Here is a 16,401-nt window from a genome sequence, read left to right on the forward strand (position 1 = left end):
CTATGGGCATATGAGCTAAGAATTCAATCGATCTGTTTTGAACTCGATGTAAAGCTCGTTGTGGAAGCGGTCAATAGACATTACCAAATTGCAGCTTGGGAAAAACAAACATTAGTTTTAAATATCATTGCTAGTTTTAAAACCATCAAAGATGGACTTGTAAGTACATCAAGCGAAATCATAATAAGCTTGTAGATAAATTAGCAAGCCATGCGAGAGTGTTTAAGATTTAGAAAAGTTAATCATCCTCGAGTTTTATTGCTAAAGATGTAAACAATGGCAGTTGTTTGCTAGAGTAATGATATTTCTTTTTTGCATCAAACAAAAAAAAAGAGCAAACTGCAAATCCAGTTAGCACTGTCAAGCCATATCAGATGCGAGTCAGCTGTCTCATTACTGTCCGCTCCTCGTGGCTGGGGTCCCAACATCTGACTCACTGAGTCAGTCACTCGTCACTAGATAACACAAGCACGCAAAACGTTTTTACCGATGAAAAGAAGAAAAATCATTCCTTTATCCTGGTTCCTCTCCCTTTCTCTCCATTACTGGAAAACCCCTTCCACACAAAACCCAGTTCTCTCTATTATCCTAAAATCTCACATCAGAGCATACAAATTGCATCACAGAACACTTAAACTTATCTAGTAAAACAAAAAATTGGATTTGATGATGATAATGATGTTATTAAGGTGAAAAGATTGGATTTTGTTTTGGTTATCGAAGAAATGGGAACGGGTTCGGATTCAAATGGATGGAGCCGAGCCCGTGGTGTATTTCTGAAAACACTGGTTTTAGTTGGTGGTGCTCTTCTTCTTAAGCGTTTAACTAAATCAACAACTCGTTGGGATCATGCTCGTATTGTTGCTGATTCTCTTTGTGGTGAAAAGGTACTCTCATTTTTTGAGTTTTTTTGTTTGTTTTTTTGTTTTCTGAATTAGGGTTTCTTTTTAGAAATTTTGTAACGCATTTTGATGGTGTTGTGTGTTAATTGTAGTTTTCTCAAGAACAAGCTTCTAAAGATCCCGACAACTTTTTCAATTTGAGGTAATAATCATTACTTCCCGTGTTCATTTTGGATGGTGGTGGTGTATGTGGGGTGGCTGGTGGGGGAGTTTCTGATGGATGGTGGTGGTGGTGGTAGAGTAGTTGGCAGTGCTTGGGGGTTCTGGGTGGTCGTGGAAGCTGATTGATGGGGTTGGGGTTAATCTGCTGAAACACCTCAATTCTGGGTTTACATGAGTTCAATGGACAATTCCAACTTCCTGTAATCCACCAGCACCAGGCACTAGCACCACTTTACTTCTAGGGTATTGTTGAACCCTTAATATTTTACATTCCTTGAAGAACCTGATTATATCTGTTCTGGGGTATTAATGTAGAATGCTAACATGCCCAGCAGCAGAAATGGTGGATGGTTCTAATGTTATATATGTTGAACAAGTAAGTCTCTCATTGATTGCTCCTTTGTTGTTTTAGGACACTATTAAATCATATTAGTCGGCAGAATTGTAAGTAGTTGATTTGTAAAGACATGGTTTCTAATGAGGAAAACACGTCTTTCTTTTGGTGTCAGGCATTTTGGAGAACTCCTCAGAAGCCATTTCGTCAGGTATGAAAACCTCCTGCTTTGTTTTACAATTCTGAAGTGTAGATGATATGTCGGGGATTTCTTGGCTTTTTCCTTGACGGGAGAGTTTTTTGAATATACTTGGTGCAGAGATTTTATATGGTGAAGCCTTGTACGAAAGAAATGAAATGTGATGTTGAGGTGAGATTTATATATTGTTTCCACTTTAAGCTAGTTTCAAACTTTCTTAAGTTGGTAATTGCAGTGTAAAAACTGACACATTGTTACAACTGCATATTCTCTCTACTATGACTTGCTCATCGTTTTTATGTAAAAACCTGTGCGGAAGTAGAGCAGGTCTCGCTTGGTTATCATGACAGTGCGTTGTTTATGAGATACTCTTTCTCTGTCTTAGGTAGATTTAATTCAGTTTGTTTTTGTACTGAAAAAGGTTTAGTTGTTTGGAATGGACAGGTGAGCTCTTATGCCATTAGAGATGCAGAGGAATACAAGAACTTTTGTGATCGTCCAAAAGACCAGCGTCCACTACCTGAAGAAGTTATTGGGGTGAGTTTATTCTAATTCTCAAAGGGGTCTTGGTTTTGCTTGTCAACTAAACCACTTTTATACCAAACAGTGGTTTAACAATTGAGGAACATGTTGATGGCTGCTCAGTCTTTGCTTTCTTATGAACCACCCGCTCTTCTTAAAAGCTTAAAACTGTGATTCATTAAAGATCACCTGCACCATGATTCTGGTTTCAACAGTGTTTTGGGAACTTTAGGTTTTTGACATAATCCCAAACATATGTAGTTATAGTTATGGATACTGACTAAAGAAGAGGACCTTCTCCAAATCTCCCTTTTAGTAATATCATGTTCTTCTCCTAGTGATCTTCATGTTCCTTATCTTGGAATGTCATGGACAGGACATTGCTGAACACTTAACGACTATCTACCTTAAGCGATGTGAACGAGGGAAACGTTGCTTATATGAGGGATCAACCCCAGAAGGCGGTTTCCCTAATTCATGGGTATTTACTGCTTCCTCTCCATCAGTGTTCTTCAATTTCGTCCAAGAAACTCTGAGTCACTCTAAACTGCAGTCAGACATTCGACTTAATGTTGATCTGAGCTGGTTTTGTTTGTTTTATAATTATGAACTTACTGTCCATATCTCGTTTTGATATGTTAATTCCAGAGTGGTGCATCGTACTGCAAATCAGAACTTGCTATCCATAAGAACAATGAGGTACATACTTGGGATAGGGGCTATGACGACGACGGTAATCAAGTGAGTTTCTATTGGCAGATGTAATATTCCATTGATATTAAGAACAATATTGGCTGAGAGTGGATTCTACATTATATTTTGCTTTAGTAAAGGCTAGATAGATCACTAACATTTCTTCTGTTTGTAAAACAGGTCTGGGGAGTCAAGAAAGGCCCGTATGAGTTCAAACCTGCACCAACCTTGAGTTTCACAGACAAATTTTCTCTTCTAAACTTTTCTCCTCCCGTCTCATTGGAAAAAAGAATAGAAGGTTCATTTGTTTTACAGGAATGATCTTTTGTACCTATTACATGGACAGTGTATAATTTAGTTATGTAGTTAGTGAAGCATTTATTTCTTATTTACGGTAGTAAGTTATTGGAGTGTTTCTCCTGTCTTATAAAGTTCCAACTTTTTCCTATCGAACTTTGCACTCAGCGCTGCTCACAAAGTGTAACTCATGTTTAGCAAATATGGCATTCATGAAGGAGTCCAACTGGCTACAGGTACCTACAGGGGATTGGTACTGGCATAAGGCTCAAGGCTGACAATGCTATAATCGAAGGGGATTGGCATTGGCATTCTCATCGAATGACTGTTGGGAATTGCTTCACAACCATATTTACATATTTCAACATTGTTATTGTGCATCCAACTGCAGCATTTTTTCTTTTTATTACAAGAATGAATGGGAACTGAGATATGGCCCTTCACAAGGTAAGCCTTCAGGCATACAACAGGGTTACAAAATTTTCCTTATCAACTGCAACCAGTTGCAGAAAGAAAAAAAGCAGAACAAAGAAAAGAGAAGAATTGAAGAATTGTTCCTGGTAATTCATAACTTCTATTGTCTTTCCCAATTGAAGGCATTAGAAAGCACTGTTGAGGTAGAAATATAACCCAGCCAACGCTGCAACTCCAACTGCAATTGCTATGGGCAATGCTTTACTGCAAAAAGAGATTGAAATGGAGTCAATACAGGTAAATGCATAGAAAATTAGTTTCAAGTTGAGAACAGTATCACTTGATCGTCCACTTGTTTGTGTATATTACCCGACTGCTTCATCTCTTTGAAGCTCTGCTTTTCTGGCTTTGCGAGTGTCTGTAGCATTTGCATTCTTATTTACCGGTGGTTCGTAAACTCTGAATCTTCGTTTTGGAGCAGCACAAACTAAATGAATGTCCAGACTGTCAGTTGTTGCATCGGAAATAAGACCTGGATTCAACAGAATTCATGGGGTGTTTGTAATAGATTATTTACCTGGACAGAAGTACTTGTCAGGTTGCTTCTCGAAGGGTGTACGGTCTTGGTAAATATACCTGCAGTATACAGAAACTTCATATTAGAATCCCATAAAACACACTATAAATAACAGTCGTGAACACAGAGATCTCTATATGTATATGCAGCTTACAATGAACCCAAAGAGGGAGTAGAAAAAAAATACCCGCAGTCGCGACAAATGTAAGATTGCTTGGAAGCAGCACGCATATAGATTTTAGGCGCAAGGGAAGTTTTAGAGGATGTAGTTTGCTGTTTAGGAGGAGAAAGTGCAGAGAGCTGAATAGAAGAAGAGAAAAATGCTGATTTAAGTGCAAAGCGATCCGATGTTTGCCTTAATCCAACATGACTAGTTGAAGGAGATGAGAGATTAGCAGCAGCAGGACTAGAGTTCTTGAGCTTTGAAGTTACTGGTGCTTGAAGTGCCATGTCTTACTGTCTCTAGTCCAACTGTTGTCTTCCTTTGCAGAGATGAAATAAGGATATGAGAAGATAAGACATCATAGTAAAGTAAGAAAATATGTGGCTTTCATGCTCCCCACACACGCTCATTTCATTTCCCATTCCTTCTACACTTTACTAGAAGGATGTTGTATTATTGTAGTCTAGCTAGCATCTTTATCATCACAGATTTGGTTTTAAAGTTTACAGAGAAGAGAGGTGTAGATAGGGTGTAACTTCGTATAGATCATTTTTCTGTCTAAATTAAGACAGCCATTGAATTGCAAGATCCAGATGAGAAAAACGTGGAAGTATTTCTTCTTCTTGGCAGTATTTCTTCTTCATATACATCACAAATAATATGAGGGTACTTCTGAAGTATCTTGTAATTCAAAGGGTTTTCGGGTAACTTAATATATTTTTGTACCCCAGAAAAAGATCAGATTAGAGTGAACCTCTCGCTCAGACACACAAACACATACACACCAATGGCAATGGCATCGATGAAGCTTCTATCATCTTCTCCACTACATTCTCCTTCACCTTCTTGCAAATTCAAAGCAACTAGGGACTGTACACAGTTACAACTCCAGCAACAACAACAACCATGGCAAGTAGTACCATTTCAAGCCATAAGACCAACTAAGAGGTTAGTAGGCGCTCAGCTCTCCAACCTCCTTCAAGAACCACTACTACTAGCTGAAGCTGCAACAGATGTAGCAACAGCAGTGACTGAAACTAGTACAGGGTATTCCTTGGCAAGCTATTATACATCACTGGGTCTGTTTGTCATTTCTGTTCCTGGATTATGGTCACTCATTAAACGCTCTGTCAAATCCAAGGTGCAGATTAACATTATATGATGATTGAGTTTTTTAATATTCTATGTCCTTTACCAAATTTGAGGTTTCTTAATGTTTGTTCTTGGTTTTGGTTTACTGGTGCAAACAGATAGTGAAGAAAAGTTTTGTTGGAGAAGGTGAAATGAAAACGAAAGGGCCAAATCAAGTTGCTGGCGAAATTCTTTCTTTCTTTACCCGTAACAATTTCGCCGTTTCTGACCGGGGAGAGACAATTACGTATGCTTCCTTCTCCCTTTCTATTCTTTCCAGCACTTTACTGTATGCATCAAAAAAATGGTGATTGACGTTTTGACTTAAAAATGTGAAGGTTTGAAGGAGAGATGGTACCAAGTAGTAGTCAAGCTGCATTGCTCACATTCTGCACATGCATCAGCTTGCTCAGTGTTGGCCTTGTGCTGACCATTACAGTTCCAGATGTTGGTGACAAATGGTACTACCTCACCGTGTTAAGCCCCTTAGCGTAAGTTACTGCTTCTACTCATGAGTAAAACATCATAGATTAACCAGAGGAACCTGCATTTCATAGAATTTCACCGGCTTCATTAATTTCTTTGCTTTATGACATGGTGATGATGCAGAGGAGCGTATTACTGGAAGAAGGCATCGAGAAAAGAAAAAATACAGGTGAAAATGATGGTTGCAGAGGATGGAACTTTGTCTGAGATTGTCGTCCAAGGGGATGATCAACAGGTTGAGCAATTGAGGAAGGAGCTTCAACTTAGCGAGAAGGGCATGGTGTATGTCAAAGGTTTATTTGAGAGGTAAATGTAAAAAATCTGTCAATATTACTTCCTTTTTTTGAAGATTCAAAGAACATTTGGAGTTCGGCTTTTCATTTTATAGCCCCAAGCGATCCACTATGCCTGGATAGAAGGAAGAGTGATAGAGAGTTTGTTCTAACATAGTAATGAAAGGTCATGTCATAAGGCTATGTAGACTCGAAACAATTTTGAGCTGTACTGTCAATTCTTATGTATGTTATATATGGAGATCATTAATCTTATTTCTTTGACCTTGGTGTAAGTAAACAATGTTCTAAACGCTGAAGTTCCATTTGAAGCAAGTTTTTCATATTGCCAAATGAAAACATCCATACCAACTTAGTGTCATCCTGTCCTTGAAACTTCTGTTTGAAGTTTAGATTGTTTAACTCAGAGCGAAAGCTAAAATATCAGTTTAAAGACCTTGGTCCTCTAAATTTGGATGGCGCCCTTGGCTCCTCGCGGATCAATTTGAGTCTTTCTGCCACCATTCATGCACAGGTTTCCTGCCAAACGTCTGGAGAGTTGAAGTGCTTCAATATTAGGCTGGTTAAACTGAATTGAAGCACGGTCCAGTGGTATCTGACATTAGGATCTAAAGGCGCCTGTGATTTGTGTTGGAAAATTGCACTAACATAGAGATGAAAAAATAATGGGAGATGTCGTACTTCCGACTTCAAGGCTTTAAAAGGTTCGTGCACAACGTGTCCTCTTGGAACGATTTGTCTCTGGTGTTTGTGGTTCACTTGCCTTCAGTTGCCTGTGTTATTAGTTGTACTCGAGACGGTCGTTGCTTGATGGACAATACGTGTTGACGTAAGAATAGTGTTTGGTTCTTGTGTGCCTGTTGGCTCTCCGCTCTTTGAGGTGAACGACAAGCATGGGTACCTCTTCAGTCCCGTTCCATGTTTTCCTTCGGGAAAGACCCGTTGGGTTCTTGTGCCTATCTACCGAGAAGGTATCGATTTTTATCCCTCGAATTAGTGAACATGTGAAACCATCCTAGCATATTGTGAAGAGGGAATCCTCCCCATAGCTCTGCAGCTGGCAGGATTGTGAAGGGGAGAAATCTCCCCGCAGCCCTGCAGCCTGGACAGGGATGCGGAAATATCCTCCTTAATGGTCACGAATGCATAATCTCATTGATGTGGTGACAACTCTATTCTCTGTGCCAAAACGAATGCGGCGCGGAATGTGCCAAGGATTTGTTCCCGCCTCTGTGCAGGTTGTGACTAGGAAGGAATGCCAGCGTAAAACCTTTTGCCATACTTTTATGAGATTAAATCTCTAGCCTACCCGAGACTTGTTCCTTAACAAAAGGCTTCAGCCATCGGTCGTGCTTCCGACTTCAAGGCTTTAAAATATTTTTCTTAGACAATTATTTTGACCCTCTCAATTAAATCGGCGATTATAACGGATACATGAAATAATTGCTTCAGAATATAATTGGATTCAAGGTTTGTACCCCTTGATCCAATCAAAAACACATGAGATTAGATTTATGATGATGCTTAGTGAGAATAAGAAAGTTGGAGAGTCTTGATGTATATATGAAAGAGAGAGCATCTTCACCACCTCTTCATCTCCGACAAACACTTCCAAGAGAAATCAATAGTGCCTTATGAGAGGAGATGGGTTTGTTCATATTTAAATTGGATTTTCTGGAAAAAAAATGTCTAGCTAGGAGGCTGTCGCCCCCCAAAGACCTCCAGGTCGTAGTGGTAGACATATTTGAAAATATCCAACAAGTTATCCAGATTCAAAAGCTTATGTTTTTACCAAAACAAAATCTCCAATTGTTAACCGAAATATGTCTCGAAATTTATTTTTATGCCTCAAAATATTCTTTGTGACCCCAAAATTTGTATGGCGACCCCAAGTACAACAAATTAGCAAAAAGCAATTGCTCTATGACCAAAAATCTTGTAAAACTTATCCAATATCACATGTAAGCAAACAAAAGGAGAGCTCGCAACATAATTGAATCTCTACAAATGCCAAATGGTAGTTGGTGCAGCGAAAGAAGCAATCTTGAGAATTTTCTTATCAACCATTTACATAACATCATGAGTACTTCGAATCCAGTAAACGATGACGGGCTAATAAATATACTTCCTGTTAGAGCATTGCTCGGTCAAACTCGCATGCGTTGCTATCTCAAGCATGTTTGTCAATGTTAGTGATCAAAACTATAAGTCTTGATTTCTAGTCTCTTATAGCTACATCTCGGACTAGGATAGTAAGTGTAGTTGAGCTCAAGGACTTCATGGTGATTCATCATACAAGTAGAAGATCTACTCAAGGAACCGGTGGAACTTATCGACAAAAAGGTGTGTGGAGACTTGAACTTATCTGTCACTCAAAAGTCTATCTATTCTATCTCTTACTCTTTGAGACAAAAGTCGTATGCTACATATATAGACTAGATCATACACATTTGGTATTTCGAGCCGAGTATACCTCGCCTATCTATATCTCGAAATATGTGTTGGTAAGCTTTTCGCGTCGACCAAGTTTATCTTTACCTAGTGACGAAAGTCATGAATGTTTCAATCACTTTGAAAATTGCTTTGACGAGAAATAGTGTAACAACTATATAACGTCCTCTAAGAATGTTTCAATGATTGGAATGAGAGTTTAGATTACATAACCAATGGATTCCTTGAACCGAAGTTTTCGAACTTTGTTGATCAAGAGAACCGGAAGTATGGCAAGTGCCAAGTCCTTGAACTCAGTCCGCGAACTGCCGGAGTTCTCAAACCCGAGAATTTCTGCTGGAGTTGACAAACTACTTGCGTGAGCCAAGTCCACGAACCAATTCCGCGAACCCAGTCCGCGAACCGGCGTAGTTCTCGAACCCGAGAATTTCTGCTGGAGTTTGTAAACTCTATCCGGTGTCTTAAGTCCGCGAACCTAGTCTGCGAACTTGAGAAGGTTATATATCTAAAGATGATTTCTGAACTTAATCTTAAAAGACTAAGGAATGCATTTGCAAACCGTGTCTATTAAAGTTCATGAGCCGATTCGAGTGAATCAAATCATCTTTGCTTCAATTGTGTCTTGTGTAGTTACATAAGATTTCCTTACAATTGAACAACTCTCTTAACTAGTTCATTTGAGTCAATTGAACTAGTTATGGTGAAGAAGAACATGGTTGGTATGAAACTCGCATATGGTTAACCTCTCTGGGTAGACTATTGTTGAACCAACAATGTACACGTTTGGGTGCAGTTAACAAACCTAGAAGCGTACAGTCATTTGTGCATGACAAGCTAAGTTTTCGATCTAACGGTTGAGAAATATTAGCTTGAATCTAAATCAGGTTTTCATCTAACGGTGAATATTGATTGCTTTATAACTAAGGCAAAACCCTGATTTGAAAGGATATATAAAGGAGACATTTAGCATTGAGAAAACTAATCCCCACACCTTACGTGTGATACTAGTTTGCTTGCTAGAGTCGTTTCTCCTTTAACCTTTGGTTTTCTTCTTCTAAAACCAGGTTAACAACTTAAAGACTTCATTGGGATTGTGAAGCCAGACCGATACTACTTTTATCGTAGTTGTGTGATCTGATCTTGCATCTTCTATCGTAATAGTACAATCATATTGATTGGCTTGAGATCGTGAGAGTTCTCCGATAGGCAATCTATAAAAAGTAATCACAAACACCTTCGTCTCATCGTTTGTGATTCCACGACATCTTGTTTCGCTACCATACGATTAAGATTGTTGTGAGGTGATTGATTAATCTAGGTTGTTCTTCGGGAATATAAGACCGGATTATCAATTGGTTCATGTTCACCTTGATTATTATCAAAAGACATAACAAAAACTTTTAGGGTTTTTCTGCGGAGACAGATTGATCCTTTGATAGACTTGTCTGTGTGAGACAGATTTGTTTATTGTTAAAGCTTGCGATTTTGGGTCGTAAAAACTCTTAGTTGTGGGTGAGATCAGCTATGGAAATCAAGTGCGCAGTATCCTGCTGGGATCAGAGGCGTAGGGAGTACAACTGTACCTTGGATCAGTGGGAGACTGATTGGGGTGCAACTATAGTCCAGTCCGATTCTAGTTTGGAGTAGGCTAGTGTCTGTAGCGGCTTAATACAGTGTGTATTCGATCTGGACTAGGTCTCCGGGTTTTTCTGCATTTGCGGTTTCCTAGTTAACAAAATTCTGGTGTCTGTGTTATTTTTATTTCCGCATTATATTTGTTTATATAATTGAAATAATACAGGTTGTGCGTTTTAATCAATCAATTGGAAATCCGACCTTTGGTTGTTGATTGATATTAATTGATCCTTGGACATTGGTCTTTGGTCCGTCCAAGTTATTCCTTGTGTTTGATTATATACTCGCTGATTTCTATTAGCTTGAGTGAATCAAAACAAGATAGAGGTATTAACTCCTTAAGATACTTTTATCTAGATTGAGTCTGACTGTCTAGTTGATTCTCTAGTAAGTGTTTCGGAGTTAGTCCCTACAGATTGCTAATCGAAATATTGGGTGGTGTTGTTAGACCCCCGCTTTTTCAATTGGTGTGAGTGGGGAAAAACGATTTGCTGGTTTTTATGGAATTGAAGAGTCGACCGTGTGGAGACTCCTTGAACCGAGCGAAATGTTGACCCTCACACAGATGCACTGCAAGAAGGGAGTGCTTTAAGTTCGAGAGATCAATCTGTAAGACCTCGGCCAAAACCAAGAACAATGGCCGTTCCAGAGTCAATTCGGTCACAAGAGAGGATGGGTTGATCTGTAGGAGGGAAGCTGAGAAATGCGTGAGATCAATGGTGATCTGAGATTGTAGGTGTGTTGTGAATTCAGCGTGAAAATGCTCTGAATGATTGAATTTTTCTCAATTGAGAGTAATTTATGTGAGTTCGTGTAGAAGAAAGATTGTCTGTATGAACTTTTGATGAGAAATTGCAAGGTGTGGGACCAGCCACGGCTAGGGAATGGACGGCCGGCTGACACGCGGTCCCACATGCTTTTCCCAGTTTTATGTGATTTTATGTATTTTTCTCTGATTTAAGGGAAATTCCATGAAACTGGAGAGTTTGGCGAAATTAGGGAACTTCCATGAGATGAGAGACATAAATTAAAATATAAAATAAAGAATGGGAGTGTGGGACCGGCAATGGCCATGGCATGGCCGGCCAGCCAATGGGCGCGGGTCCCAAGGCACTCTTCCCGATTTTATGTAATTTTGATGATTTTAGATAATTTTCATAAAATCAAAGGAATTTGTTGAAAATCAAGATATTTTGTTGAAATCGGGGAGTTTTCATGAAATCAGGAAACAAAACACCAAATAATAAAAAAATAATGGGCGTGTGGGATCGGCTAGGGCATGGCCGGCCGGCTAGAGCCCGGTCCCACAAAATTTCCTAATTTCTTAATATTTTCCATGATTTTAGAGAAAATACATGAAATTAGGTAATTTTAGGGAAAATTCATAAAATCAAGGAATTTTCATAATTTTAGAAGGAATAATAAAATAATGGGATGTGAGGTGTGGGATCGGCCACGTCCAAGGTATGACCGGCCGGCCGCGGTCCCGCGACACCTTTCCCTAATTTTATTATTTTTTTGATAAAATCATGTGATTTAGATAAAAATACATGAAATTAGGTAATTTTCATGATTTTACGGAAAATTCATAAAATCAAGGAATTTTCATAATTTGAGAGAAATAATAAAATAATGGAGACGTGAGGTGTGGGACCAGCCACGGCCAATACATGGCCGGCTGGTGCTCGGTCCCGCGACACCTTTCCCTAATTTTATTATTTTTTGATAAAATCATGTGATTTAGATAATTTCTTTGAAATAAAGGAAATTTGCTCGAACGAGAGGATTTTCATGAGATCGTGAAAATAGTAAAAATATGGTAACATATATAATTGGGCGCGGGACTAGTCACGGCATGACTGGCCGGCTGGTGAGCCTAGTCCCCTGGCGCTTTTGTTTAATATATTATTATTATTATTATTTTCCCTTCCTATTTTGCATAGGTTCCTCGTTCGTTCGTATTTTTAAAATGCTCGTTCGTGCATTCAGAATGCTGGTCTGTGTATTATCTGCTAATTACACTTGCACCATTTTTGTCAGGGCTTATTCGATGCTCAGATGCCTGTTCCGTTGAATATTTATTACTAACTTGTGGAATTCTGCTGGGAAGAACCACAGATTGAAGTAACGAAATATAACGAGGAATCGTAGAATATTGCTGAATATTCAGGAGATTAATTGACGACTCGTAGAATATTGCTGGATATTCAGACGATGGCTCGTAGAATATTGCTGGATATTCAGACGATTTAAGATAATTAATTGCTGGCTCTAGGGCTTCCTGTCTAGGAGCATTAATTATCTGAGGGTTGAGCAATATGAACTTGCTGGAGTGTCATATACCTTTTGCATAGTCGGGGAAAATCTGGTTACATCCCGAAGACGTTGTCGCTCTATACTAGCAGACATGTTGTCTAGGAGCCGCCCAATCTTTCGATTCTATACAGTATGAGATGTGTCGTGGCCTTAGCTGAGAGACTGAACATCTTCATCTTCTCTGAGAAACTTTCTCCATCAGAGGTGGCATGAGCTTTCATGCATAGAGACATGAGTCTCGATACTCATATGATTGCCGGATCCGGAGTAATTACTGAAATTGCTCAGTATTCATGAGATGTGTCGTGGCCTCAGCTGAGAGGCTACACATCTACATGTACTCTGAGAGACAGCCTTCTCAGTCAGAGATTTATGGCATGAGCTTTCATGCTTAGAGACATGAGTCTCAATGCTCATCCGATTGCCGGATCCGGAGTAATTACTGAAATTGCTCAGTATTCATGAGATGTGTCGTGACCTCAGCCGGGAGACTACACATCTACTCCTTCCCTGAGAGACTTTCTCGATCAGGGGTTTTATGGCATGATCTTTCATGATTTATTGAGATACATGAGCCTCAATACTCATCTGATTGTCGGATCCGGAGTAATTACTGAAATTTCTCAGTATTCATGAGACGTGTCGTGGTCTCAGCTGAGAGACTACACATCCCCATCTTCTCTGAGAGAACTTTCTCAATCAGAGGTTTTATGAGCTTTCACGCTTTAATGAGAAACGTGGGTCTTAATACTCATCTGATTGCCGGATCCAGAGTATACTTTTACAATTTTACCCTTTTTCGAAAATCCACCATCTAAATTAAGTCCCCTGCTTAGTGAGGAACAGTCATGTTCCTCAGTCAGCATTGAATGGTGATTTTCCAGGTACAGACAAAAATAAGTAATTGAACTTAGTCATAAGATAAGACATTACCGGATTTCGCCTGAATGAGAAAACCATGGTTTAAGCGGAACCCCAGTGGCATAATAGAGCATCATCCAGTGATCATAAATTGGTGTAGAACCGCTGATTCGATGGTGGAACCTTGGTCGATTTAGGATTCACGGGTCCGGGATCAAGAAAGGGAATCCGCGGACGTTCGTTCGTTAGTTTAAGAAACAAACAAGATAAAACTGAGACTAATGATAAAATTTTGTCTATGAGCTTTCACGAAAAACAACAATTTTTTTTTTAAATAGGTGAGATTTCACAAAGTGGAATAAACTCTCGTTTCAAAGGTGAATGCTCGTACGAGAGAATTTTTTTTTTTAATAGACATTGCGTCTGTTAGTAATAAAATTTTGTTTATGAGCTTTCATGAAAATTTTATCTTCGAGCTTTCAGAAATCTTTGAAAATATACTCTCACTTCAAAGACAGATGCTCGTGCGAGGGAGCAAAATATATAGACATATTTTTTCAAATTTACGTGAGTTTCACGTTAAATATTTATATATTTTGTTAAATCATATTTTGATTTTGAACAACTGTTGAAAGTAGACAATTATATATGATGAAATAATGTCTGTATGTGAGTTTTCACAATTGTAAAATGGACGTTTGTCCAATTTTTGAAAAACCAGTGAATGTTAAAATTCACGTGGGTTGTTCACGGTTTGACGAAAATCAAGTCATGATTTTGAATAATGAATTTTGCTCGACTTTGCAGGTTTGAAGGAACGAGCAAATTTTCAAAATTTTGACGTTATAATCACTATATCTAGTGAAATTGTAAATAGGTAAGAGTTGGATTGTTACCGTTTCAACGCGTGCTTGTTGTTGGTATATCCATGACTCCATGTATTTCACCTCGGATAGTGGTGACTTCTGGTTACAACCACCCTTCTGGATCTTCCGGCGAACACTCTAGAAATATCAAGTCATACATGAAGACGTTTGCAGATGTTCATCATGGGATGAATCAACCTTTCAGAGACGCTGGAAAGCTGGTACTTTGTATGTCTCTAGATCATCTGTGAGTCGTCCCTTATCAGCATAAGCACCGCCGACTTCAGAAAATGAGACTATCAGCTGAAGATGAAGTTAGGCTTTGTGTTGATGGTGTATCTCCTGATTCAAATGTGGATGAACGAAGAATTTCGCCATAATTCGTCATCAGAAAATTCAGAAATTAGGTCTTCATTGAAATTGTTGTATAATCTTCGTTCGATGTTGGATTTTCGCGGTCTACCCATGTATCCTCATGCCCAGGAAATTTCCAAACTTTGGCAAAGAAGCTTTTTGGGTTCCGAGCATGTTTAGGATCCGAAATCGACGAAACAGTAAACTTCCAGGAGACCTTCAGAAAAGTTTCAGCTGGCATGTGGTCCAATGTTTTGGCCACAACTCTTCGCTCGTTTCTTCAATTTCTGTGAATTGTGGATATGTTGAAGAGGACATCCATACGAAGAGAATGGTGTACGACCCATCCACAAATTATTCACCAATTGCTCCCAGATCGTCGGTTTGTACAGGGCAGTGTAAAATCATCTCAGACGAGCTTGTTGTAAAACATTCATGTTGTGTCTTTAGACCATTCGCTTGTGTCTTGAACGGTTGGTGAAGGCTTTTAATATCATTGATTCCTTTGAGATCAGGACCCTTTGATTGATGCATGAGCATGGTGCTTGCAGCACCATCTTGCTTCTGTCAGTCGTAGAACATCACTTCTGAAACCCTGGTCACGAGACCGTAGCTGAGGTTGCTCTCGAGACGGGATGATGTAATGACCATGGTTTCATGTCTCGGTGGTAGCATTGCTTTTATGATGAATTATTAGCACATGAGAGTATGGTGTCACGAGTCTTGGACTGTAAAACTGATCTCATGATCAGTGGATCGTCAGTCCCCATTATTTTGTTAAATCTCTCCTTTTCGTTTCCTCTTCTTCTGGCAAGACTTGGATAGAGGACCCAGGTAGAAAAATTGATGTAAAGACCCAGGTGTTCGAAGTTGGAGGTATCTTGATGAAGGACTTAACGAAAAGACCTGGTGGACACCGATCGACTGTGGAAGTTATGAATCCCTTCTAAGAATTGCTGCATGCATGTTGTACGCTCTGGAAGCTGTAGGAACCTCATACGACGTCGGAATTTGATGCTTGACCCCAACTTTTGAAGATAAGAGACTGAGTTGTCTAATGAGACAAGAATAAATCAATTTGGAGTTGTAGAGGTCATCCAACGAAGCGTGCACATTTGTAATTTGTAATCCCGTACAAATTTTTCAGATTTCGTAGACCTGACGGTAAAGGCCATATCTTTCAGCTCGTATGTCCGATTGATGCATCCTTTTGCTATGTTGTATAAGAGACATAGACGAATATCTTTTGTTGAGGAAACATTGTCCCATTCCTCACCCATTGGTACGGTTTTGCAAACCCATGGTCTGAGTGTGTTGTATCTCATTTGTAGAGGTGATGAGAACATCTTGTAGAAGACTCTAGATTATGCCCACCAGTCGTTCCAGCTTTGGGAAGACTTTCATGTGAGCATGTTATTAGGTCTACACATCTTTATATGAATCATTGGTTCTTAGAGAAGTCCGCTTCATATGTAGCACTTCAGAGAATGATTAGTTGATGAAGCCCTGAAGATGGATCTCCTGAGACCGTTGTTGGTGCTGAAACCATGAATGATTACACTCCAGAGATCTTTGTCGATGCTGAGATCATGGATTGTGTTCCTCTAGAGATTATTGTTGATGTTTATACCATGGTTGAAGTTGCTCCAAAGACCGAAAAGGCTAGAATCATGATTATAGATATAATCTTTGCTCCTTCATCCAATGAGCCTTTTACATTCACGGATTAGTTGATGAGATGAGCG

General features: G+C 39.3%; 3 protein-coding genes across 3 annotated transcripts; 2 read left to right on the forward strand and 1 right to left on the reverse strand.

Annotated features, from left to right (window-relative positions):
• Positions 1–505: 505 nt before the first annotated feature.
• LOC113281326 (chromophore lyase CRL, chloroplastic-like) lies at positions 506–3,259 on the forward strand. The gene is made up of 9 exons (XM_026530035.1): positions 506–887; positions 995–1,044; positions 1,380–1,440; positions 1,574–1,609; positions 1,718–1,768; positions 2,042–2,134; positions 2,496–2,600; positions 2,768–2,860; positions 2,993–3,259. The coding sequence occupies exons 1-9, from the start codon at positions 726–728 to the stop codon at positions 3,131–3,133; spliced, it is 792 nt and encodes a 263-aa protein (XP_026385820.1). The 5' UTR covers positions 506–725; the 3' UTR covers positions 3,134–3,259.
• Positions 3,260–3,431: 172 nt separating this feature from the next.
• On the reverse strand, positions 3,432–4,683 carry LOC113281327. The gene is made up of 4 exons (XM_026530036.1): positions 4,288–4,683; positions 4,101–4,159; positions 3,893–4,010; positions 3,432–3,787 (listed from the first exon to the last, which is right to left on the reverse strand). Exons 1-4 carry the CDS (start codon positions 4,548–4,550, stop codon positions 3,709–3,711), a joined length of 519 nt encoding a protein of 172 aa, XP_026385821.1. The 5' UTR covers positions 4,551–4,683; the 3' UTR covers positions 3,432–3,708.
• Positions 4,684–4,864: 181 nt separating this feature from the next.
• Positions 4,865–6,437, forward strand: LOC113281325 (protein COFACTOR ASSEMBLY OF COMPLEX C SUBUNIT B CCB1, chloroplastic-like). Its single transcript, XM_026530034.1, has 4 exons — positions 4,865–5,404; positions 5,514–5,641; positions 5,733–5,885; positions 6,004–6,437. The coding sequence occupies exons 1-4, from the start codon at positions 5,051–5,053 to the stop codon at positions 6,188–6,190; spliced, it is 822 nt and encodes a 273-aa protein (XP_026385819.1). The 5' UTR covers positions 4,865–5,050; the 3' UTR covers positions 6,191–6,437.
• The last annotated feature ends 9,964 nt before the right edge of the window (positions 6,438–16,401 follow it).

This window comes from Papaver somniferum, chromosome 5, assembly GCF_003573695.1.
Source record: "Papaver somniferum cultivar HN1 chromosome 5, ASM357369v1, whole genome shotgun sequence".
In the NCBI taxonomy this organism is placed as follows: Eukaryota; Viridiplantae; Streptophyta; class Magnoliopsida; order Ranunculales; family Papaveraceae; genus Papaver; species Papaver somniferum.